Genomic DNA, 25,738 nt, shown 5'->3' with positions numbered 1-25,738 from the left:
TTTAGAGAGTTATAAAATGTCTGGGCTTTAATCAACTCCAAAATTACATTCCTCAGAGAATTTGAGTTTTTGCTGATACTAACAATGTTACAATATCCTTTTATATCCATCTTTGTGTACGTGTGCGAGTATATCTTAAGGAGAAATTCCTAGAAGTGAAATTTTTGAGTATATTAATTTCTAATTTTGAGAGAGCTTACCTAATTGCCCTTCATAGAAATTTCACCAACTTATCTTAAGGCAAACAACATATGAGTGGCTGTTTCGGCACATCTTCTGCAATAACAATGTTAGTGAACTTTTTACAACTTCCAATTTGATAAGATAAAAATAGCATATCATTGTAATTGTAATTTACATTTTTTTCTTGTTTCAAGTATGCTTATTTTTTCATATGTTTACAAGTTACTTCTTTTTCTTCTACCATGAATTGTCACTTCATACACTTCATATCCTTTGCCTTCAGAAAAATGAGCCCTTGTCCGTCATATGTGCTCCAATTCTTTTTCCCAATGGTTTCAGATATTTTTCCAATCCTAGCTCTACTATTTACTAGCTGTGTGACCTTGGAAAAATCACTTTATGTCTCTGAACCTACATTTATTTGTCTGTAAAGTAGGGATAGTAATATCACACTCAAGCCAGTATTTGAAATCTTGGCATGTTTTAGATTCTAGAAGCTTTCATATACTATATGTATTTCTAAATTTTTCTAGAAATAAAGAAATGAGTACAAGGGAGAATTATCTTCATATATTTCTAAAAGTTTATATACTATATATTACATAAAACCTTAGGGAGTATGAGTTCTTTCAAACATTAATATTCCTATAAGAAACATATGAATATACTAGATGGGATCAATAAAACCTATAAATGACCTCAGGTCAGTTGAAGTTTGCCATCAAATGAGCTGTGTCAAATGTTTGTTTTCCTTTAAATGGCACATAGGAAAATCTTTTATGTTTTATTACATCCGTTTATTGAAAGCTAAAATTGTGCAGAAGAGAGATATCCCCAATGGCATTACAACTGACTGTGAGATATAATCTGTTGATTAGAGAAATATTGAGAAGACTAACCCACCTGGGAAAGACTAGAAATGAAAAGATATTCAATGAGGGCACTATTAGTAGCTTGTGAGAACAAAGGAAGGAAGATATAATTGCTTGTATCCTCTCAAATATTTTCTACCCTCCAGATTTTAGTTATTGAACACTATTGCCCTCTTACTGTTCCATGTGAGCTGTGTCAAATCAAACTTACTTTTGATTTGCAGAGCTGTTTGGATTTTGGAACTGTGGTTAAGGTATGCAGACCTGTGGTATCTTCTTCATAAGGTTGTTGTGAAGATTGGGTTAAATTTAACAATGCATGTAAAGTGTCTACACCAGCTCCTATAACGTAGGAGGCACTTAATAAATATTATCATTATTGTTGTTCTTAAGATAGAAGCGCTAAGCCCTTACAACTCTTGTTTCTGGGCCCTTTACCTTAGCATATGGTTTTACTCTGTGGGGCAGTTTGATGTGTCGATGAGTTTCCTTGTAAAGGTGATTGGGAGATTTGTAAGACAAGAGAGAAGCACTTTTACTCTTTGATGGTATAGAAGAGAATGACTGGGCTTTGAAACCAGATAGATCAGGGTTCAAATGCCATACGAACAGCTCTTTAAAAAATGGGGAAAAATACCTGTCTCGCAGGTTGCTTTGAGGATTAAATATAACTGGGTAGAATAGAAACTTATCTGTACACAACATGTGCTCAATAAATAATAGCAGCTCTTTTGTGTTCAGGAGGCAGTGGCACAGCATTTTCCATTTACAGTCTAAACTAGTACATAATCAGCCACTTTCATGACTGAAAATGAGGGACTTGGACAAGGATCAGAGAAAGCATTTATTGTACGTAAGACACAAAGCACTGTTACCATGATCTGTCTGCAGGAAGATGGCACCAGGGCCTCCTCTGTGATGTAATGTCATGGGACTTGACTTGTTGGGGAGCAGGGAGAAAGAGGTGAGGCCTGGGAGGAGCAACTCCCCCTGCCCACACAGACAGAGGGGAATGTTTTCCCAGGTGGCATGGTAGTGTGAGAGCCTATAACCTTTAGCTGTCAGCAAGTTTCCCATGTACTGTGATTTTAAAATGTAGCCTGTCCTTTTTATTATAGAATATCCTGAAGTTTCAGGTTTAATGTTGTCGTGCTACCAAGTTAGACTGCTGCCTGTTGATCAGTTTTACTCTTGAGGACAGACCCTATCCATTCCTGCTTGGGTCCCTACTGGATTCAACTCAGATATAAACCTTGAGGGAGGCCTACCCTATGTCAGGTGCTGAAAATACAAAGGCATCTGATAAGGTTCCAGCCCCGGAGGGATGGGCAGAGAGGATGGGTAACTAGTAACTCTTAATAGGCAGGCAGTGTTGAGCGAAGTAACAGAGCTACAAATAAAGTGCTATGGAGGGCACTGAAGAGGGGAAAAGTAATTTTTCTGGGGAGATTAGGGAAAACTCCTCCAAAGAAGTGACATTTGATCTGATCATTGGACTGAGGCATCAAACAGAAGGCTTTGAGATGTGAGGAGTAGAGGGAAGAGCAGAGCAGGAGGGGAGGGGGATAGAAAAGAGAGCAATGTCCCAAGAGTAAGAGGCTGCTGGGACAAGGGTGTGAGGCGTAGGCATTCATTTGTTCAGTTATTTATTCAACAAATATTGGTCAAGTGCTAGACACTGTTCTTGGCACTGGGGATCCAACAGGAAGCAAGACAGACTAGGTCCCTGATGCTCCGTGGTTTACATTTTGGAGCTGCATGGGATAAAAAACAAGGAAATAAATGAACAAGGTAATTTTTGAGAGTGATATATGTTCTAAAGAAAGTAAGATGGGAGAAGGTATGACAGAGTATGCTGAGGTGGGGAGGGGGGCGTGTAGGACTGGGTGGTCAGAGGCCTCTCTGGAGGAGGCATTTGACCTGAGAACTAAGTGGTGAGAGGCAGTCATCTGGGGGCTGTTAAAAAACAAAATTCAGTCAAGTAAATTTGAAGATCTAATTGATTTTATTAAGTGACTCACAAATCAGGCAGCATCCCACCTAGCGAGTAGAGATGCTCTGAGGAGTTGTACAAAATGGAAGGTTTTTATAGACAGGAAAGTGGGGCAAACAGTTACTAGCAAACTAGATTAGCATTGTTTCCAGTAAGGTCACCCTCCCTTAGGAGGAGCAGCAGGTCTTATGCAGTTTACCTCACTGGAAGTTCCAAACTGATTGACTTAAAATTCCACTCCTGGGAGAGGCTGAAACTACAATTAGGTTGGACAGTAAGGCTCAGGTTGGTGACTTTACCTAGAAGTGACCCTATGTTAGGTCTGTTTTCTTTTAACAGGGCAAAGTGCTCTAGTTGAAGGGAACAGTAAATACAAATACTCTAACAGGACTAAGCCTGGTGTATTTGCAGACAGAAAGGTGGCCAGCTTGCCTGGAGCAGCATGAGCAAAGAAGCAATGGGGAAGAGGAGAGAGGTTGGCAGACCTGGTAGGTAGGACCTCATGGGTCATCGTAAGGAGTTTGTTTTGAAGCAGTACCATTTAGCTGCTGTGTAGAGAATGACTGGAAGCAGGGAGATCTATTGCTTACTCTGGGCCAGAGATACTGGTGGCTCCAACGTGGTGGCAGCAGAGACAGAAATGTTCAGAGCAAATATATGTTTTTGAAGTAGAACCAACGCTGATGGGACCTGCTGATAGATTAGTATCGGGGTGAGGAAAGGAAGACGTGATCATCATGCCAAATGCTAGCAGTTGGCTGTAACGAGCACGTGGAAGTGAACAGGGTAGTGAAAGCCATGTGGCGACAAGTGGGAACATGGCATGGGAGAGAGAGCAGGCCGGACAAGTATGGTTGTGAGGGCTGGGAATGAATGCATTCGGCCTCACACTGAGGAGAAGGGTATTGGCCACTGACAAGCCGGCTGATAACCTGCCTGTGAGGCTGGGAACCTCTCAAAGTTCCTTTTACTCCAAGAGTTTTAAAAAATGAGCCCTCAAATCATACCTGAACAAATCTGTCTATATCTCTCCCTACATCTCACCGTCTCTTTTTTGCCTTACAGGATAGGAAATTCTGCACATAATAGGCACTGAGTAAATGTGTCCCGAGGGGCAATTAGAGGTGCTAGTACTTTCAGAGAGGAAGATAAGTCCCTTCTACTTCTTTGTTTCATTTCTACCTTCTTGCTTAACGACTTACAATGCTTGGCTCTTCTGGCTGGGAGGAGGTCTGATGAAGCTTATTAAGTCGCATTTTTTTGTTGGCCGGCTGGCTGGTTCCAGCCTCCTGGTCCCGGTCCTGGTGCCTCTTCCAATCTCCTGCATACACACAGCAGGCCTGCAGGGGGCCTCAGATTTCCCTCTGAACCACAGCATCAGGCTTGTCCTCCTTAGATAACGTCTTTTATTTAAACAGAAACAGTAGCCACCAATCTTGTTACATAACATACCAATATCCTGGGGTGCTAAACTAATGGGGCATCTACTGGTGTGGAGTGGTGTGAGGTGGCAACACAAATATTCACTAGGAGAATACTGCCGAAACGTAACAAATTCGACTTTCTGGCCCTACTTACAATTTTGGAGCTGGAAGGGCCTTTAGAGATTATCCTATTTCAATCTTCTTTGTCATAAACTGTGGAAACCAAGGCCTAGAGAGACAAAGAAATTTGCTCAAGAGACAGATCAGGGCTAGACTTCAAGCTCTTAATCAATCTAAAGAATCCATTACATCTTCTTAGATTAAGGATTAAGTGTGTTAAACCTTCCTTGATCATGATTCTTTCTTATCTGAAAAGCATTTTTTTTTCGGTTTCAGACTTACCAAGTGTGTCAGTTGTGAAGTGACATGTACTCCTGCTCACACCAAGACTGATACATATGTAGGAGACTGATGTATTTGAGGTATTTTTGTTGTTTTTACTAACATTAGGACTGGATTCACATCCAACCATGCAATGTATAATGACTGAATCAAATATATTTTACCGACAGCTGGGTGGAATTGCAGATGAATTTAGAGCTACTGGGATCTACTCCAGTACCATTCCCCATTTATGTGCAAACCAGTGTATGGAAGAGGGCTGAAGTCAGCGGGTGCCCCAGAAGTATCTCACATCCAGATAGTTTTCAATGAAAACATGGGGTTTCCCTCTGTTCTCTGAGGAATTATAGAGCCTCATGGAACAGTGGAAAGGCTGGGCCGCTCTCTTCCCCTGACCACTGCCAGCATTCTTTCTCAAACTGACCTGCTTTCCTGTTGGGAGACTGCCCCCACTCCACCCACCTGGTGCCTCCTGGATTTCCTGACTGCTCTGGGCTTATTTTTGAATCTTCTCTTCCTTGAAAAGCACCACCCTATTGACTCAGAACGGGGGGTACCCCCTACCCCGGTCACTGATAACACTACTTTCCTAGGCTAACCATCCTCATTCCCCTCTAAAAGCCTAGGAAAATCAGCAGCATTAGGGGGCTGGGCGCCTTTCAATTCCTCTAAGGCCTCTTTTCTAGTTTTAACTCTCGGAAATTACTAGCAGAGCACAGAAGAGGGGAAATACCTTGCTTCTAGGAGTAGGGCCTGGCTGGGCCGTGTGGGTCTGGCACTATTTTATTAAATTCAACTGCCCCGGGTCCGGAGGGCCTCTTCAGGTAAGGCTCTGGGTTAGGTAGGCATGGCTGCGGCGTAAGCAGGGAATCACTACTTGGCATTTAAAACAGAAGCCCTATGAATCTTCCCCTTTGCCTACCCCAGGTTCTGCGGCTCCCAGCTTAGACCTGGGGACAAACCCCAAACCCAAATAAACAGTATCTTTCCAGGTGCTGATAGCCCACCCACCCTCATTACCCTTTCTCGCCGTTCCTGAGGCCAGTTGCCCTCACTAGCCAGGCGCCGCCGGCAGAGCCTCGCCGCCCCAGAATCAGCGCTGACGGCTCTCCCCGCACCCAAGCCCGGCTAGAGCCGAGGGGTGGGGGGTGGGAGGCAGGGGAAGCGGGGGGCGGAGTTCCGTCCTTCGCTGGTTGGCTCTGGGAGGATGGGCTGCGGCCGTGCCGAGCCAACCCGCAGCGTGTTGCTATGTGCTGAACCTAGAGGATAGGTGCGGGGGCGCGTCCATCACAGGGTAGCACCCCCGCGGCCCGAGCCGGAGGGATGCGGAGTGGCGGCGGCGGTGGCGGGGACTGTGGCTTTAAGAGCGTGCCCGGAGCCCGGGATCCAGCCTGGCGGTCTCCCGCAGCTGCGCATCCCCGCGGAGCCGAGCCCTGCGCTGGCCGGACGCGGCGGCCGGCGGCCGGGTGAGCCAGGGGGAGCGCAGCGCGGCTCGGGCGCGCGTGGGCGTGGGTGCGCTGTCGGCGCGGGCGCCTGGCACCCGGCCCTGGGGACCGGTCCCGCGGCCCCTCCGGCCCCGCTTTGGCGGAGCGTGCGGCGCCCTCTGCCCGCATAGCCGAGGCGGGGTCCGGTGTGGGGTCCCCGGGCGCAGGGGGCGGGGAGCGGGCCGCCAGGGCCACGTGACCGGTTTGTTTACAAACACTGGCCCCGGAGGCCGCCCGCAGGAGGGAGCCGAGGTGGCACGGGTGCGCGGGTGGGAGCGCGGGACCTGTGCAAGGAGCCGGGCAAGTCTGGGCTGCGCGGGTCGGCGGGGGTTTGGGGTGGGGGAACCTGCAGATCCGGTCGCTGCTGCTTTCTTAGCACAGTTCCCGCGGGTTCGGACTCCGTGAGGGCCAGGGTGGAAGCTTTGGCTGTTCTCTGTACCCGGTGACGCTGGGTCTGCGCTGGAGATACTGGGTCCCGGGGCGCCGCCCTCGGGGCCCCCATCTCTTGGGGACTAGCCGCCCTCGAAACTCCCAGGAACGCTTGGCCGGCCCTGGGCCGAGGTAACCGCAGCCGAGTTCCTGCCTGGCCGCTTCCCGGCGCCTCCCCAGTGTCCTTGCCAACGGGGTGGGCGCGAGTTCCCTCCTGCCCGACGGAATGCTGGGGCCTCTCCAACGAGCACCTCCCAGGAACCGGCGCTGAGGGGCAGCCCCGACTTCTCACTGCTTTAAGTTAACCCCCTTGGCCGCTGAACTCCTCAGTTGGGTGTCTTTACCCAACTGGTGGCTTTTCTGCCTTTGGGGTGTGTGTGGGGGAACCACCTGTTCTTTTGGACCCAGCCCAGCAGACTGCCACCTCTGACTTCAGCTAACAAGAGCTTAAAAAGCCACGTGAGTGAGTGTGCTCTGTTTTTCTCAGTTCTGCATGTAGCTGATCCTCCCCCTGTCCTGCCAAATGGCCTGCGAAGCTGCTCCTGGGCTTTGCTGGGGTTTTTGTGGCCTCTTGTCAGCTTGCTGTATTGGAGTCTTCTGGCTCTTTTCAAAGAGTTCTTGCTTGTGGTGAGTCTAAAGGCTGGCAAGACAGTTGCTCATCCTTTTTTCGTCTCCTTCCTCCCTTGTTTCCTCTCTCCTGGTCCAGCAAGATATGCAAGTTGGGGCTCTGTCCTACAGCATTGGGCAAGAAGGGACGCTGTCTGCTTCTCTGCACCCTACTTGCTCACAGAACAGGAGTGGTTCAAGGCACCTAGGGGGTTGAGAAGTGATTTACCCAAGTAACTCATGTCACTGGTTCTGGGGTGGGACTTGACCACACATTCTGGATACTCTCCAGTGGTCTCCTGGTTCTGAGAACTCTGGGCCTTGTGAGCACTGGGCTTGGATACACCCCTAGGTGGCTTTCGTTTGACTTAATCATTGCCACAGCGCTGCAAAGGTAGGTGGAACCTGATTCCGTCCATCCCTTCCCTCCTTTCCGTAGTCCTTAGTGCTGAGACTGAGTCTTGCCTCTGATGAGGACCATTTAAATTCTTCTGAACTGTGATACACACGACTCTTAAGTTCCTGACTGAGGAATAGGTTCAGCCTGAGGAGAATTGTGCAAACTTACCTTTGGCACCATCCCTTATCCGCTGCTCCGTGAGGGCTTCAGGCAGGAGTAGAGTGGGGGCCTTAGGCTCATTCCCCTCTTCAGTTTGGCTTTGTCCATTGTTTTAGGATTTCATAACAGCATTTCTGGGATCTGTCTTGATATCTTGTGCTTGAACTAAAATCAAGAAGCTTGGATTTAGGGGTGGAAGATAGAAAGTAAACACTATGCACAAGAATACTGTTTTCCTTCTTCCCTCTAGGAGAGTGGTTTTCACAGAGTAGGATTCACAGTAAGGAATACATTTACATCATTGCACAGAGGTCCACAACTGTGTTAAGTCCCAGAAGACAATAACTGCTGTTAGTACCTATAGTGCACTCTGTTTTATATTTTTTCCTGCTTAACTAAAATAAAATCAACTGCTGGTCATTCATTTGATTTCTTGGCCAAAATGTCATGGCCCACAATTTAAGGAACATTGCCCTAAGGCAGAGGTCCTTAAAGTTAAATGTGCAGACTTGGGTAGTATTTTTAAAATGCAGTTTGCCAGCCCATTCTAGGGATGTTTATTCTCATTGGGGCACATTTTTAATAAGTGGACCATGAGATTGTGATGCAGGTGGTTGATGAGAAACCATGATCTAATGGGAATTGGGGGCAATGAACAATGAAAGGCATTAACCTGAATTTAAGTGGGCAAATTTAGTATGTGACCCACCCTCTGTGCAAACCCAAGATCACTCATCTGCTAGTCACTCTAGCCTAAGCTTTGAAAAGTCTAAGGGTACAGTGTTTGCCTTTGGCTGCCATGAAACCCTGGCCGAAAGACACAGCCTCCTTGCCGACGTCATGCTGCCCAGCCCATTTGAGGGCTGCTGTCCATTGTTCCGGACCACCGGATGTTTCTAGGTGCAAGGGGTTGGAGTTGTGAATAGTGCTGATGAGTTTGCTGTACTATTCACGGATTATGTGAATCTTCACTGTTTTAGTGCTTTTAATGGTTTCGAGGCAGTGACACAGTTATTACGCCTGGAATATTGACAGCTGGCCAGCAGAAAAGGTTGATTTGATTAATATCTGGGTAATCAGGCTGTGTAGCCTGGGAGAAGGGTAGGCTGGTGATTTTATTTTTGCCTAGGGGTGGGGGCGTCAGAGGCTTGTCTGTCAGCAGTTGCTAATAAGAGGAGGCAAGCTTTCACTTACCTCCTTGCTTACCTCAGCTCTGGCTCTTCCCTGTGGTGACAGCTCCTGTGCGCAGGTGGATCAGGTGGATCTTGTTAGTCATCCCGTTTGATGCTGTTAACTTTATCTCTGCCTTCAAGCACAAATGTACACACACCTGATGCAGTCACACATTGGATGTTTCCCTGTTAGTTATTGTGTTCAGACATGCTGGTAAAAGAAATTTCCTTGAATGAGTCAAAGCCGGAATTTTAGCTTCATAAAGAACTCTAAATTATCAAATTAAAATTCACCTGTGGTCCTTCCTGCCCTATTAGGTATGCCTTCCATGGGAACACTAACTGTAGGATTGTTGGAATTAACTTTAATAATGTTCAGTTTGGTCAAGCAGCTCACATTTAGAAGGATTAGTTTTGAACTGATGGGAAAAAGAAAGCAACAGAAGAATGACGAAGGATAGGGTATCCTAGTACAGGCAAAGCAGAGCAAAGAGATGTTCAGGTGGGTTTCAAATAGAAGATCAGGATCAGTTTCTTTTGTAAACTGTCTTGGCATTTCCGAAGGGTCTGTCAGGCAAAGCACTGGGTGCTCTGAGAGTTGTGCGCTTTAGCGTGAAGGAGTATAAAGCTCTGGAAAAGGAAGCATCTTTTTTAACTTTAGCCTCCAATGATGGATAGCCAGGGCGTGAAGGCTAAAGGTATTTTGTTAGAATTGATTGTTTTCAGTGATAATATCCTTAACAAAAGGTGCTGTACTTTTATCTTTAAAGACCACACCCACTTGAATTTCCCTATAGGAACTGTGAATATAGCCCTGGAGGGTTTAAAGTAAATCAGATGATGCTACTCCCCTGTTTTACAATTTTCCTGTGGATTTCCATTGCCCTCAGATAAAATCCAACTCCTTCCCCTATAGGCCTTGCAAGACCTATCCCCTTCCCCCAGTTTCTCCTACCTCATCTGCCAATCCCACCAGGTCTTTTTACTATCATCTGCTCCAACTACACCAGCCTTCCTGAGGTTTCTAGAATGTGGAAGGTTTGTTTCTGTCATTGGGCCTTTCTATTGGTAGTCCCTCTTTCCAGAATGTCTTTTTTCCACATTTTTCATGATTGGCTTCTCTCACTTGGTTCTTACAGAGGTCCTCCCTTGATGGGTCATCTGGAACGGCTTCTCCCCTCTCTGCCCCTCACACTATCTTTAATCCCCTTAGCATAATATTTTTCAAAGCACTTTAATACCATCTGGAAATACATTTTCTACTTGATGGCTAGATTGGAAGCTTTGAGAACTCTCTCTTGCTCTCTGCTGACAGTGCCTGGCATGAAGTAGCACTGGATAAATCTCTATCTTGGAATGAATGAATGAATGACTAAAGCAAGCCAACGTTTAGAGTCTCTGGGTAGGAAAAACTTCATTTTCAAGAGAAGAGGAAAAGAAGTTTTATGGTATTAAAGTGCTTTGAAAAATATTATGCTAAGGGGATTAAAGATAGTGTGAGGGGCAGAGAGGGGAGAAGCCGTTCCAGATGACCCATCAAGGGAGGACCTCTGTAAGAACCAAGTGAGAGAAGCCAATCATGAAAAATGTGGAAAAAAGACATTCTGGAAAGAGGGACTACCAATAGAAAGGCCCAATGACAGAAACAAACCTTCCACATTCTAGAAACCTTTTCCTGGGATGGGATAGTGTTCCCTTGGAATTTCTCTGGGGATTTCTGCCTTTCACATTATTTTTCATCCTTTTATACTTTTTATAGGTTGACAAAGTCTCTAAAAGCCCTGTTGCTATTTTGTTGTTATTAAGAACAACTCTTTCCTCCCCGGTAGCCTTATTATGGCCTCACATTTCTGTTGACAGGCTTAAGCATTTCTATGAGTAATTATATTTCATGAATACTAGAGGCATTCTGAAGTAGGACTAAGAGCCTGGGCTCTGGACCTAGAAAGATCTGGATAATTAGCTCTATGACCTTGGGCAATTTGCTAAAATTCTCTAAATCTCTCTTCCTTGTATATGAACTGGGACTAATCAGAGTTACTATGACATGGGATTGATGGGAGTCTCACGTGAGAGAATGCGTGGGGAAACCAAGCACAGAGACTGGCGTATAGGTACTTGGTGGCTTTCGTTGGTAATAACAACACTAACATTAATAGTTAGAGCTCCCCTCTCTGGCAGAAATTCCCAATCCATTCATTTGGGAGTGGGCAGTAAGAGGGGGGAAAAATGACCAAATCTTATATTTGTATAAGTAAATGAAGACCAAAACGTCACTTAGATCTTTCAGAACTGGACAGGAATTTAGAAACCATCTTATTGCAAACTGCTGCCCAGCTCTTATTAAACACCCATGTTGAAGTATTATTTATAGAAGCTTTTGCAAGGACATGTTGTCTGCATGTCCCTCTGACCATTCTTTGTTTTATCCTTGAATTAGGCTGGGTCGACTGAAAGCTGCATACTTGGATCATTTTATCTCAGCCCCACCAGAACTGTTTTCAGTAAGATGAACTTCGATGTTCTACATTTTGCTTTAATGGAGGAACACTGTCCAAAATACCTTTGTATAACTTAGTACTACATTTCTTATAAGGGTTTATACTGTTGAAGCATTAAGCTACAACTTCACTTAATGTGTCCTCTTTAAGAAGTTAATTGGAGAAATTTCTTTAAGAATCAAGTGCCAGGAAAAAATTTTGTCTCTCTTGAGGAACTGGTATGTTTTTTCCTTGTGGACAACTAGAAATTTATAATGATCAGTGTTTCTCTTTTTGCTTTGGCTGTCAGGAAGCACAGAGCCAACTTTGTGGCTTAACTTTAGTGCCTGTAGGTCTCTGCATCCTAATTTTCTTGGGTGTTAGTTAACCTTGTGATTTTTATTTTCTCTCTAATTTCAAGTTAATGATTTATAACTCTTTTAATTAGATATATGCTGGATTGGGTATTAAAATCCATTTGTGGTGTTACACTTTCAGAGATACAAACATTGAGGTTCAAACAGGCATAGAAAACTTGCTTAAGAAAGGTAAAGCACAGACCATAAACCATACCTTCTGCTTCTCAGGCCCAGGGCTCTTTCTGCTCCTGTACATTCTGGAGGAATACCCACTCCTGGCTAAAGCCCTAAGTAATGTCTCAGTACTAGGCAGAGCCTACCTCCTCTCTGTGATGGGGCGAAGGAGCATTCTGCCCCTGCGGTGTGGCAGTGCCACCTGCGTTCCTGTAGCCTGGGTGAGTCGGCAGCACTGTGCTCTCCTGTCTCTGAGCTTCAGGGTAGCCAGCCCTCCCCTGGGGTCTTGAGAATACGATGTGTCCAGACGTAGTGCTTTGATGTGACTAGACTGCCAGAATGAAATTAACCTCTACTGTCTGGAGTTCTCTTGTCTATTTTGTACAGGAAAGGAAGGCTCTGACTCTCCAGGTGGCAGCTGGGAGCCACTAGGCTCAAACAGGTTTTCAAGACATGAACAGTGGCTGAGTTTGGTTGGATTGAAGAAAGTGGCTTTATTTTATCTGATGTGAAATTTAGTTATGGGAAATACTGATTTGTTTTGTTCTGTTTTCAGGTGTTCTGGTTGGGAGTGACTGGGGCAAGAGAGTGTAGGCTTGGAATACATCGTGGCTGGGTCAGGAAAATTTTGATTCCTATATTGAGCTAGAGAAGAGGAACCTCAGGCCTGGGGCAGAAGCTTAGCCTTGGTTTTGTTTTTTCCTGGGTAATAATCATCATTGGTTAGATAATAAGACGTTGGGAGATAAAGATAAGTTAAGATGCGGCCCTTGCTCGGAAGGGCATATGTTCCAATAGGAGTGATTAAGGCATCTGTGTCAATAACCAGACTACAAGGTACTAAGAGTTTAAAGTCATTACAGAGAGAAGGGGAAGCAGTTGGAGATGGGGCTGTAAGGAATAAAGAGGTTTTAAACACACAGAAACATTCCAGGGGGAACAGTGTGTGCAAAGGCACAGAGATATGAATGGAAAAGGCAGTATAACAGGAATGTTCAGCAGGCTCCTGAGATGTGGGAAGAATACTGGGATATTGCTTCAGTTACTATCGCTGCACATGAGATAACTACATGGATGTGGACTGTGGTTCTCATTCCCACTACAACTCTTGAGGATGAAGTCTTGTGAACAATGGCTAGGTGGCATAGATGATAAGCATCCTCAGAACTGAGACTGTCCCTAGGGATTCTTAAACCTGGCTGCCATAATAATTCCTAGCCCAGCCAAAGGTCTACAAAATCAGAAATTTTAGAATAGGGTATCTAATGAAAGCAAGCAAATAATAACCCCCCAAAATATTTTCCATGTTTGTCTAATGCAGCCCACCCCACACGTCTGAGGTCTGGATGCCACTGAGGTAGTGCGTCTTTGAGGCAGAAACCAACTGCTAAGCATCCTTGACCTTTAGCCTCCTTTCTGTTAGGCTATTTTTGCTGCTTCCTTCTCTTTTGCTCTTTTGTTTATATTGATCCTGTGTGTGTCATCCATTATATTTGCTGCTCCTTTCTCTCCCTCCCTCTCTCTCTCTCCCTCTCTCTCTCTCTCTCTCTCTTTTTTTTTAACCTGTCATCTTTGTCTTTTGGGGACCCTCCCTAAATTGACCCACTGCCAAATGGACCAAAAAGTAGAAATGTGTTTCCTTTTGGTATTTGCTGTATTAATGGTATAAACGTGTGTTATGTAAACCTAAGTTAAATACAGCTTTTGGTTAGTTTTGCTTACGTGGCTCTTAATTTGTTCCCTTTAGGATTTGAAGAAAAAGTATCCCCCCACATGACTGCAATCTTAAAGCTAAATGTCCCATCAGTAGGAGGGTGTGGCCAGAACCGAGCCAGCTTTCTGGTCAGGGGGTTTGTTCCCTTCCCTCTTTGTTTTCTCAGGTTTCTGCAATTAGGAGTTGAAGCATTGAGCCAACCCTGAGAACTGAAGATGTTTTAAGATGTTTGACGTCCTTGTTTTGCATTACAATGAGTTGACTGAGACTTGGGGAGATACTCTCTTTGTCACTGTAGTGGGCTGCAGGACCAAGCCTGCACATCTTCCCACCCCACTCTGGCCTGTTTGGGTTGAAGAGGGGTTTGGTTTGCAGGATTCAAATCCTGGTTCTGGCACTTTGTAATTGAGTGACCTTGGGCAAAGTAACTTCTCTTGAGCTTTGTCTTCATCGTTGAAATAGGGGTAATCATAATAATGCCTGCCTCTCCGGGTGGTTGTGAGGATTCACTGAGATAATGCACATTGCGTGCCTGGCCCCTCATTGGCCCATACCAGAGAACTAATCAACTGTAGAGTACTGGAGGCTATTGACAGTTGGGCCCTCATACAGCTCCTCCCTCCTCCCCTTACTTCCCGCCTTCCTGCAACCAGCACTTTCTGGGCTCTTCCTGGGAGCCAGCCTTTGGGCTAGTTATGAGGGATGATTAACCAGACAGTGTCTCTAGCCAGGAATGGCTCACAGTCTAGTGGGACGACTGACCCATAAACCACCAGCTTTGTGGAGGTTTCTTCTATGAAAAAGCAGCCTTGGCAATGTGCATGGCTCCCCGGCCTGAAAGGAGAGGAAGCTGTCATTCTTATCAAAAATTTCTCTGCCATTTCCCTACCAGGAGAAACCCAGATATTTGTTCTAGAATCAGCCTCTCCCCCCGCCAACTCTCCTTCAATAAATGACAATATTAGATGACAATTTAATAATTCTTAGAACAAAACACATCCATCTCTGGGCTGGAGATGGCTGGGACTTTAGACATACAGGCATCCTTTTGGAAGTGCCTCTGCCCTTTTCTTCCTCTTGAGTTTAAAGTTCAATTTTCAAAATCCAATTGTGGAAAGGCAAGGAGCCCAGCCACAGATGTCAGTGTCTAGAGTTTTGGATTTGTTTGAATTGGGAGATTAAAGTGAGAAAGCCAAAGGCACGCTGACAGCTGAACTACAGAGTAGTGTCGGCAGATCCGGGGTGGATGGTCTGTAACTAGCTGGGGCCCCGGCTGTGCCCTGGAAGAGCAGCAGTTAAAGGGAAATAAAGGACACACAGTACCCATAGTCCAAAATGCATTCATTTATTCAGTAAATAATATTTGGGTGTATGGAACACAAATGACAATCAAATAATCATCACAATAAAAGTAAAACTAAAACAGTGAAAAGTCCTACCTGCATGGAATGGGGCACTGACTTAGTGGGGTCTGAAGAAAGGTAAGGGCACCTCGTGAAGTAACTTCAGAAGATTGGCCACATCTGTTACCCAGCTTTCCAAGACATTTTCTTGATAGATCTTCTAAATGGCTGTTTTACACTGTAGTTCAGATGTAGCCCTGTCTGGGGGGCAGAGGAATGGACCTGATCCATCTCTAGGTCCCAGATCATGGGGAAAATGTATTTGTTTTGTTTTAACCAGGATAATCATCTTCTGAGCATGGCCAAATATAGAACAAAGGATTGATACTGAGGGCGGCAGTCCCTGGGGTTGGAGGAAAAGGGCAGATCGGGAGGACTTCCACACGTGGAGTAAAGTCACTGTCAAGGGACCCCTCTTCTTCTTGGCCTGAACTGAGTCTGACACTTCATTTTTCTCTGACTAAATCCTGTCCAGCACATCCCAGACTGCCCAGGGGGATTTGTGGGGAACACCCTCAGAGAAAGAAGTTTCTTGGGCTGCAGTCTGAGGATTTCTCTAGGGGTTGCAGAAGCCAGTGCCAGCCCAGGGAGGGTCCCTTGGGACACCACCCTTGGTGGTATACAGGTGTTGTGAAGGGCCAGGGGAGGTGGAATGGGAACTGTCCCTGCCATCAGACAGGGTGCCACCGTCATGCACTTGTGCTGGTGGCTCCTTGGAGACATGGCTCCACAGCGCTGACTTTGAGACTCCATCTGCCAGCCCAAAAAAGTTGACGTTACAGTTGTTTGCTGACTTTTTAGCTTTGTGGAGCATGAATGCTGTGTGAGTCCCACAGAATTAGATATTTTAAATGTGCTGGATAGTGGCAAAGTAAGTAAGGAAACTAAATATCAGCTTTACGGAGCAGCAGTTTCACTGATGGTCATTCATCTTACTCAGTGAACATTTATCAGGTCTCTCCAGTGTGCCGGACACTAGGAGTGCTGGGGAAAACAAGGGGGTAAAGACTGCACTTCTGACTGCAGGATGCTCCTGGTCTGGGAGACAGACGCCTGTGTGATAAAGTGCCATTTCAGAGTGCTTTGCATGCTGGAAGAAGGGGGCCCTCAGCTCTGCTTCAGGTCTTACTTGAGCTGGGTGTTAGGGATGAGCAGGCATTTGCCAGGCAGAGAAGACTGGTCAAGGCTTTGCAGGAGGCTGAAACAACTTGAGAAAAGGTAGTGGACAAGCTTGGAGTGCTGGGAAAACAGGTTAGGAGTGAGATGGGAAGGCGACGAGAAGATAAGGAGAACCAGGCCTGGGTTCTTGGTGCCACCTGAGGGGTTGGACCTGGTCCTGTAGGCTGCTAGGAAACCACTGCAGGTTTTGAAACATGAGAGAGATGTGATCAGATTGTGTTGCATAAATGGAATTCTAGAGTGGGCTGGAGAGGTAAGAGCTGAGTCAGGGAAGGAGTGCAGGAAGTACCCACGGCAACTGGTACTGGGGCTGAGAGGATAGGCTCCCCCTGCCCCTGCTGCTGGCCCAGACTGTGAGGAGGGTGGCGGGGTGCTGGATGGCCCAGGCAGAACCGGCTAGGGGACAGGTGAATGTGACACAGGAGGTGGAGAGAAGGAAGTGTTTCCTGCTTTGGCGACTAGGCCTTCAGGAGCAAGGAAGGGAGCTGGGGCGAAGGTGACAGGAGCAGGGCCAGGGGAAAGGTGCTGGCTTTGGATGAGTTTAGTTAGAAGTGCCCTCCTGGGAACCAGATAGAGGCATCCTTTAGAAAGGGATCCAGGCTTCAGGAGTGGGAGGCAGGGTTTGGAAGACGGGTGTGGGTGAGAATGCCCTGGGAGAGCAGGCCACCAGGCACGTGGTGGAAGCGACTTCAAGGAGCAGGGGGTGGAAGAAGAGCCACTGGGGAGATTGAGGCTCTGAGTGAGAGAAGAACCAGGAGAGGCAGGATGAGGCCCGTGAGAGAGAGTTTCAGGACAGCGGAACACTGACGGGCAGTGACTGTAATGGGGTATGTGGTGGGGACTGATGATGGGGGGACTAATAACCACAATGTTGCTCATGTAACTGTACATTAATGATACCAAAATAATAAATAAATAAATGAATAAAAGTGGGGGGAAAAAAAGAGAGAGAGAGAGTTTCAGGGAAAAGCAGCCCGCAAGAGAGAGCTGAGTGCAGCACCAGGGCCACAGAGTGTTAGCATTCAAAAGTATTAGTGTTTGGACTTGGCATGTTGGAGGCTGCCCATATTTTTGTTACTCAAAAGCCTGATATTCTTGGGGCATTGCCAGAAGGCTCTGTCGTTCTTCCATTCCTCTGGAGAGTCTGTATCACTGGAATCAGCCAGACCATCAGAAAGCCACGTTCTTGGGCTGCCCTGCTTTGACCCCAGGTAGCATCCCTTTTACTGAACTGCCCTTGTGGTGTTTGTTATGCTGTCTGTTTTCATCATGAAGGGACCTCGGAGAAACAGTATTGCAAGAGGCTTACATGGTAGGGACTACTGGTGTGTGCTGGGGATCTTGTCCACTGGGTTGCTTACAACTGCTGACATTTTCTTCAGCCTTGCTTACTGGGGAGCTCAAGGCCAAATCAGCAATTGAAATTCTGTAAATATTTAGCAACTTAACATGCATTTCTATGTCCTAACTCTCCTTTTGTACTTTCATTCCTCCTCCTTAATGTATTTTAATAATATTACATTGTTTATGTTCTTGTAAGACACTCTAAATCTTTTTAGAGCTGGGAGTTGTATAAGAAAAAGAAGACATGGATGAACTTAAGCCAAGTGTCCTTGGTAATTAATCTTCAGACAGATCATTTGGGCTTTTAACATTACTTCTGATTGAAGTTGTGGAAACAACCCAAAGTAGTATCTGATCTCTTCACAGACAGCTAGCAACAGCTACTTCTATCTAATATCTAATAAATTACATGCCAGTTTTCAGGATGTTCAGGGGAACTGCTGCTTCTCTCTGCAGATGTTCTCACAGATGCAAGCCTCAGATGGGGGCCCCTCCAGGCAGAGCGCTAAACTAAGGGCCATGTGGCAAACACATTGTTCTGCTAACAAATGTTGCAAAGGACCTGTCCAGCAGCCATCTCTGAGTGGGCTCTATGAGGCTGGCATGCTTTGTGACCTTGTTGAAATCAAGGTCTTAACAGAATGAAGGTTGGTTGATGGACACCGCTCTGGGTGTGATTCAGCTGGCAGAGACAGTACAACACAGAATCAGGACTTTCAGAGCCGAAGGAATCCTAGAGATCATGTGGCATTATCATTTGACAGATCATCTTCCTAAAATCAAGACTAGGTCCTGTATCCCTCCCTGGTTGAGATGAATGATTGGTTTTGTTTATGAAAGAGAGTGGCTTCTTAAATATCTAAGCTGGTTTTTATTATCATTTGGGTGGATTCGAAGTACCACTGGGCCCAGGGCTATGCAGTGGGTAACTCTGAAACAATGACATTGATTTTCCTGTGTGTCTTGCACATCAGCTCTGTGGCAGTTTTAACAGGGGCGTTTTAAAGTTTTCAGTAGTGGCCCCATCCTGGGATTAGTAGTCAGTCCCGAGGTAACTTTCCTGTTGCACTAGTAAAGGAGCGGTCTGTTGTTTGCAATGAGATAGCAAGAATCCCAGGTCCCCTAAGCCACAAAAACCTACTTAAACCACAGTGTGACTTTAAGTGGATTCATTTAGGCCCTAAACCTCGAGCCCTAAGGAGTCAACCTGGGACACAGGAACACTGCTTGTCTGGGTCTTGAGAATAAAAATGGTTCCCATGCTTTCTCTCCCATATGGGTAAGGGGACTATAGCTGGTCAGGGCCACTGAGCACTGGCCGGGTGCCAGGGGCTGGGCTGAATGCTTCACCTGCGTTATCTCCTTTGATCCTTCGTGTGCCTCCGCACATGTCTTACTCCTCCTCAGGGAACTTGGCTGATGGCGATGCCGCTTGGGAGAAGAACCGAGACTGACCCCAAGGCCCTCTCCCTCCAGGTCTGCACTCCTCGCCTGCAGGCTAGATCGGCCTCTCGCGTCTGACAGCCCAGCGAAACTGGATCTCACTGCTCCATGGTCCAGGGGTTCAGGATTCTGGCGAGATGAGGACTGGGGAAGGAGGAGAATAATCCTGGGAGAGAGACCTTCCACAGTCACTTTCTCTCTCTCTCTTTCTATCTCCCAGTCCCAGAAATGGCTCACTTATTCCCTTTCCACTGCCACCTATTTATTGCCCCCAGTCAGGGCTCTCTCTTTCCTCTCTCAGGTGGAACAGACTATTGATCTTGCTCCTACCCTCCTGTCCTTATAGGTAGTATAAAGTCTTCTTCAGACTTTCTTAAGAGTTTCTAGAATAAATAAGAGATGGAAAGGCTGGAAAATGGTTCAGCTGTCACTGCAGCAGCTCTGGCCTAGACCCTGCAAATGCAGAGAATGGGTATGATGCTAACGACAGGCCGTTGGTCAACTCTCAGGACTTAAAAAAAAAAATTCTTCTGTAGCCCAGAAGAACCATAGTTCTGGGCATCCCAGCACAGGACCTGAGCAGGGCTAGAGAATAGGAGTTTCATGGGGCTTGGGGACCCAGAGTAACTGTCTCCTGCCTCATTACTTGGGGTGCTGGGGAAGGGCCTCGGTCGTGTCTGCTTCCCCCTCAGGTGGGTAGACTGGTCTGTCAGCAGCCCAGCGGGAGGCAGAGAGAGTTCAGATCATCTGTGTGTATGCCGCTGCTGTATGCTCTGTGCTATTGAGTTCAGGGGGGGGTATAAAAATGACTGAAATGAGAACCCCACTCTTGGAGCTTACCTCTAGTAGGTGATACCGGGACAGAAAAGGATGCTTTCAGTGTCACTAGGTTAAGTGTTAAAGTAGAGGCGAACACAGGAGGAGCCACTAAGCCCGATGCCGAGGTGATACCTGAGCTGAGTCTTAATGGACAAGTAGGGCCTGGTGAGGAGAGGTGGGAAGTGTGTGTCAGGCCAAGGGAATGGTATGAACAGAACCATGGAGGGATGGAATGCAAGGGTAATATGCTGCGGGAACTACAAAGAGTTTGGTTGCCAAATCTGAGCACTAACGAGAGTTCCTGACACATGGTAGACCCTTGAATGTGAGTTCAAAAATGGAGTATAGGGTATGAGGTGGTAGAGCTGGGTCAGAAACCGTTCATGGGTGTCAGTGGTAGATGACAGTCAGTGATTATACACTTGGAATTTATTGTGTACTTACTACATGCCAGGTGCATATCTTGGGTACTTTGTATGTATTAGCTTAGTTAAACTTCATAATAGCCTTATGAAGTTGGGATTATTATTCCTGCTTTTTTGATGAGGAAAGCAGGGTCCAAAGAGGTTAAGTAACTTTCCCAAGATCTCACAGGTAGTGAATGATAGAACTGACAGTGAAACCCTGAGAACCCGTCTTCTTAACCAATGCCTGGGATTGCCTTTCTGAAGTCATGGAGTGGTGGCATGGTCAGATCTGCTTTCCCATAGACAGACTGGCTGAAATGTGGAGTGGATGTAAGGGAGAAAAGAGGCATGGGCCTACAGGGCTGCATGTAAGTCAGGTGCTGTGTTCCCAGAAGTGCTTTCAGGCCCGTGGGAGCATTGCCACCGGAGAAGCCACCTCTCAGAAGGACCTCAGTGGCCGTTAGGGGAATACCTGTGTGGTTCCTCCAGTATCATCACCACCTTGTCTAATCCGGGGAAGAGAATTCTAGGTTTGGAGAGATGTCATCCCAACAGTACTATCTCTTGTGGCGTCTGAAGACAAGCTAGAAGGTCCTAAAGGAAGTGGCAGGCAAATTCTGTGTCTTTTTCCTTTTCTTCTTTTTTTAAGCAACAGTGTCACCTTTTATCTTTTTGACAACTAAAAATAATAATAGCTACCATTTTGGCATGTATTTATTGTGTGCCAGCCCTGTGTATGCGCTGACATCATCTCATTTAATCCTCAGAACCCTATGTCGGCATTTTTAGAGTTGGGGAAGCTGAGAGTCAGAGTGACTGAACAACTTACTCAAAGTCACTCAGCTGGGAAGTCACTCAGTAGAACTGTTTTGTGATTCCAGGATCCACTTCTTTGCCAGGCAGCCTCTGTCTGCCCTCTACCAAAACACTGCACAAAAACAGGACCATGCAGGCACTCAAGGGTGGTCCCGCCCTGTGGCTGGCGGAGTTCCTTCCCCTAGTGAGTTCCACCTTCTCGTTTTTGTGGCTCTGTGTGTGGCAATACGGTCTTGTTTCCCACATCATTCATTGAGTTCTTTCGTGGCTTCCCCGGAGATGCTGCACCTCCTGCCCCTCCATCCTGGGGACTTATTAGAGGCTCTGTTTTGAGTTCTAGCTGCAGTGGCAGCTTCTTGGGTAAAGGCCTGTCCGTGAGGTGGGTTTGCTGTGCGCTCCGCATGCATTTGGCTATCAAAGTGGTGTATCTAAAGTCTTTGTTTTTAATCATAATAGTTCTCATCATTTCTTTCCATGCTGATCAGCAGGAACCAACTGGGGGTGGTAGCAAATCTTTCTTTAATTTCCACTGTGATGGATTATTACTTCACATAAAATGGTGTTTAATTTGTACACGTGCCCCAAGCCTTTTAAATATTGAGCTCACTTGATTATTGTTGGAAATCAATTTAGATTCCACAGTATGTTCTGCGAGTTGGACTCCTGAAGCCCCATGGAGCCTGTGGCCATTAACAGGTATCAAAGTCCAAAAATTAGAATGTGGTGAGTTCTGCAGTCCCATACCCTTAATTTCTTCCTTAAAACAACAACAAAAAGCACCTATTTTATCTTCCTAAGAATCAGCTCAAAGAAGCAGCTTTGAAATTTCCCCTTAAGGGAAGACAGTACCAGATGACTTTTCAGCCCCTCGCTCTCATCTTTTTCTGTCACTCAGCCTGCTTTCTCCTTTCTTCTCAGGCACAAGGACCCTCTCTTCATCCTGCTTCACCTTGCTTTCCACTTACCCTTTCTCATTCCTATTTGCTCTGTAGCACTTGAACAAGGCTCATATTTCAGCAAGCCACCTTCCTCTCCTTTCTTCTTGGAGCAGCACGACCTCGCGCCTGCTGGCAGGGCCGCCCCCGGGTTTCTCTAGTACCAGGCAGCCACGGATATTGCTTACATAGTCCATACTTCTTGTCTTTTTAAGTTCAGAGCTTTGGTGTGTGATGAATGTGTGTGCATAGGTATGTGTTTGTATGTGACATACTCACATTTAACGCAGACTCTGAATGCTTATTCTTCAGGAGGTAGCTTTGAATAAGTTTTGGGATTCAGATCTAAAGCTGAGCATAACCAGAAACCCCTGCCTATAAACTTTTTTAGGGTTTCCTACGGAAGAGAAGTGAGAGAAGAAATAATTCTACTCTGGGGAAAAGCGTGATGTAGAAGCCATCTGCATGTGTAAGGAAACAGACTCTGTGGCTGCTCTGTAACCCAGACTGGCAGCCAGGGCTCCTTGTTTCCTTTTCTTCCTCAGTGTTTGCCTAAGACAGATGGGGCCAGTGTTGCTCGTGCTCCCCACCGAGCCGCTGAGGCTGCGGACCTCAGAAGCTTGGCTGGTGCAAGCCTCCCGCTCGCTTCCCCTGCCTGTCTCCACCATTCCTTACCCTGTCTTACCGCCTCTTCCTTTCCTGGAAATCCTGACCTTCCTGAGACTGAAGTATTGGGAAGGTCAAGGGTATTTCAGGAAGCCCCACGTGGGGGTACTTGGCTCTTTTACCACCTGTAACACTTCAACATCCTGCAGCACTGGTCTGCATGGGCTTTTGTCGTGACCACTCACCTCGCCCACCAGCTTGCTCAGGTGAGACAGAGGGGCCTGGGTCCAAGGGCCCACATGTCTTCCTTCCTCATCTCCTCTCGTGGCCCTGAGGCAGAGCTGGGGGAATTGATTTTAACCTCCATATTCTTTGGGTATTTCTATAATGTTCAGTTTAACCTGATCTCACATCTTTATTAAAAATAGTGATGGGAGACGGAGCAGGGAAGATATTATGCCTGGGCCCCTGTAGGTCTGAATGCCTCCAGTGGTTGGACAGCTCATGAGTAACTGGTCGCCCTGGATGTGGAGCCTGCTTGACTCAGTGCTGTGCATGGGTGGATGCTCAGGTTGAGGCCCACCGTTGTCCTTCCGCCTAGCCCTGGCTAGTGGCATTGGCCGGGCAGGAGGATATAGTGTCCCACTTCAGTGACTGCCGTAGTGGGAAGGATGTGAGGGAGGAGGGTAGTTTCCCATTGGAAGACTTGGTTCCTGTGAGGCTTAGAGGAAAAAGAGGCCTATGATTTGTAGACTTCATCTAAACATCCAGCTGGGTCCGGATGGGTCCCAGACCTCATCCAGCAAGGAAGATCTGATTTTGTTTGTCTTCCTCCCTTGTCTCGAAATAATTTTATCTTCAAAGCATGATGCAGTGTTAATTAACACTCTGGCTCTCCTGGGGAGTAGGCTGGTGGGAACACCACCCCCATTAGTGAAGCCAGGGACTAGGCAGGTCCAGAAGCTTCAGGCAGGTGAGCCACAGGGAAGGAGAGTGAGACTTGGACCTTGGGGCTTTCCCCTCAGACCTATACCTGGTCATACCGTGGGAGCCAGCCCACTTTTTCAGTGTCCTTGGTTCCCAACAGAATAAAAGAGCTGAGGCTATGGCAGGAGAGTGAGTGTTCAGTTCTGTGGAATGAGTTATGGGAAGTTTGAGGGTGAGGAGAAATTCTGGTAAAATTCACTGTTGTGCATTTTAGATGCAAGAGTCTGATTTTGTCATTAGTTTCATTCACTCCCTTGCTTCCCCCGATACCCCTTCCAAAAAGTACCAAGCATCTACTTCTGGGCAGGTTATTGCAAAGGGAATCACACATCTCCCGAAAGAGCAGACTAGGCATGAGGGACTCTGCTCATTGGGAACTTGATCCTTTTTATCCCATGCTTAGTCCATAAGCAAAGCGTGGTGTTGGGGTTGTTCCTGTGTAGGTGGTGGTTTCAAGTGGAGGGCTCCCATCTGGAAACATAAGGAATCCGTGTCTGACTGTTGATTCAGTGAATCTCTAGAGACCGAATTTCTCTTTTTCCTTTAGCCATTTATCTTGGTTGGCTCGGAAGAAGGGGAGCTCTTAGGAGTCCTTTCCCTGGGGCTTGGGTAGCCCATTTTCTGGGCTGGCCATTTCTAGGGCTCCCTGGGATGGTGATCATGCCAGTTCGCTGGGTGCCAGTGGAGGGTGTCTAGGGTAACTGCGGAGAGCTGCGAGCTGGTACTGAATTCCCAACTCTACTGGAATCTCCAAGGGTTTCATTCTTGTTATTCGGGGTTCTTGGCACAGTGCAAGAAACTGCGAAAGGGGTCATTTTATCCTGTAAATGTTGCCCTCTCTCTTGGGTGGCAGTTGGACTGTGCTTGCTTTGCAGGAAGCCCAGCCTCATCAGCTAATGATATTCCCCTTATCTTAGCTCTGCAGGCTGCTGAGAACCAGCTCGAGACCTCTGCTTGAGGGCCCCTCCTCTGAAGACATCACCAGTGTGTGGAGCCTGCCCCACACCCACCTCCTGCCAAACCACGGCCTTCACCTGTGTCTTCCGGTGCTTCCCGTGCGACCCATCCTGTGGGGGTGCCTCGTGGGCCGCCCCGGAGTTCGCCCCACGCTCAGCAGCACCAATGGTGAAGATGACGCGATCCAAGACCTTCCAGGCATATCTGCCCTCCTGCCACCGGACTTACAGCTGCATCCACTGCAGGGCCCACTTGGCCAATCATGATGAACTAATTTCCAAGGTACATGTTCCCCGCAGGCCTCTCTTACCTACCTCAGAGGAAAGCATTTCTGGCTCCTAAGGTTGCAAGAGGTTTACAAGCTCACCCAAGGAGCCCAGGATATTTGTATTCCATCTCTTGTACAGGGAGGGATGACCCCCATAGCTGTCTCACTCAATTGAGAAATAACTCTGAGGCAGAGGGAGAGTGTACTAATTTAACTTGTAACTTGGAAATTAGATGCCATCCTTTTGGCAGCTGTGGGGGCGGGGCTGATGGCTCCCAGACTGGAAGGTAGGTGGTGAATGCTGACTGAACATTGGCCAGGCTCGCTTGGCGTAAGTGGGCAGATGAATGCCACACAGAGAGCTGCCTGCCCGGAGAGTGAGTTCTGAGAAAGGTGGTCACGGGCAGGATCTCTTGTAGGAGGGGATCATTAGCTGAAATGAGAGAGGATATTGCCTCCCAAGCCCCCAAGAAGGTCACCAGACTGCTGAATCACTGAAATGGGGGGTCCCTGGGGAGGCCAAAGTGGCTTGGAGAAGAGTTGCCCCACTGGCCAGTGGGGACCCTTAGGGCTTCTACCTGAGGAAATATGGTATGATGTTTGATCATAGTCAGAAGAAAGAATTGTACCCAATTCTCTTTGAGGATCCCTGGCAACTGCTTCCTAAAGTTTGGGGCAGAGCGATTACTAGTAAATAAACAAGCCCAACACCCCAGTTGCACA

General features: G+C 46.9%; 1 protein-coding gene and 1 long non-coding RNA gene across 8 annotated transcripts in view; one reads left to right on the top strand and one right to left on the bottom strand.

Moving 5' to 3' along the window:
• Positions 1-871: 871 nt before the first annotated feature.
• LOC118909378 (uncharacterized) lies at positions 872-6,106 on the bottom strand. Of its 5 annotated transcripts, none has more exons than XR_008997315.1 (5): positions 5,886-6,106; positions 4,627-4,701; positions 4,244-4,451; positions 3,639-3,660; positions 872-2,809 (listed from the first exon to the last, which is right to left on the bottom strand). It is a non-coding gene; the product is annotated as an uncharacterized LOC118909378 (long non-coding RNA). The 5 variants fall into 5 exon arrangements; XR_008997314.1 differs by having other exon boundaries at positions 3,639-3,738; positions 4,251-4,451; XR_005023603.2 differs by lacking the exon at positions 3,639-3,660 and having other exon boundaries at positions 4,251-4,451.
• A 68-nt stretch (positions 6,107-6,174) lies between these two features.
• The window catches only part of YPEL2 (yippee like 2), a 57,852-nt gene continuing 38,288 nt past the window's right edge, over positions 6,175-25,738 (top strand). The window contains exons 1-2 of one of the 3 annotated variants that reach the window (XM_036879527.2): positions 6,175-6,340; positions 24,708-25,029. In XM_036879527.2, coding sequence (XP_036735422.1) covers positions 24,913-25,029 — 117 coding nt within the window. In that variant the 5' untranslated portion in view covers positions 6,175-6,340; positions 24,708-24,912. The other 2 variants (XM_036879528.2, XM_036879529.2) reach the window with 2 other exon arrangements.

The sequence above is a fragment of the Manis pentadactyla genome, chromosome 4 (genome assembly GCF_030020395.1).
Source record: "Manis pentadactyla isolate mManPen7 chromosome 4, mManPen7.hap1, whole genome shotgun sequence".
NCBI classification, from domain to species: Eukaryota; Metazoa; Chordata; class Mammalia; order Pholidota; family Manidae; genus Manis; species Manis pentadactyla.
Note: the sequence above shows the minus strand (reverse complement) of the source record. Positions and strands in the feature narration are given on the sequence as shown.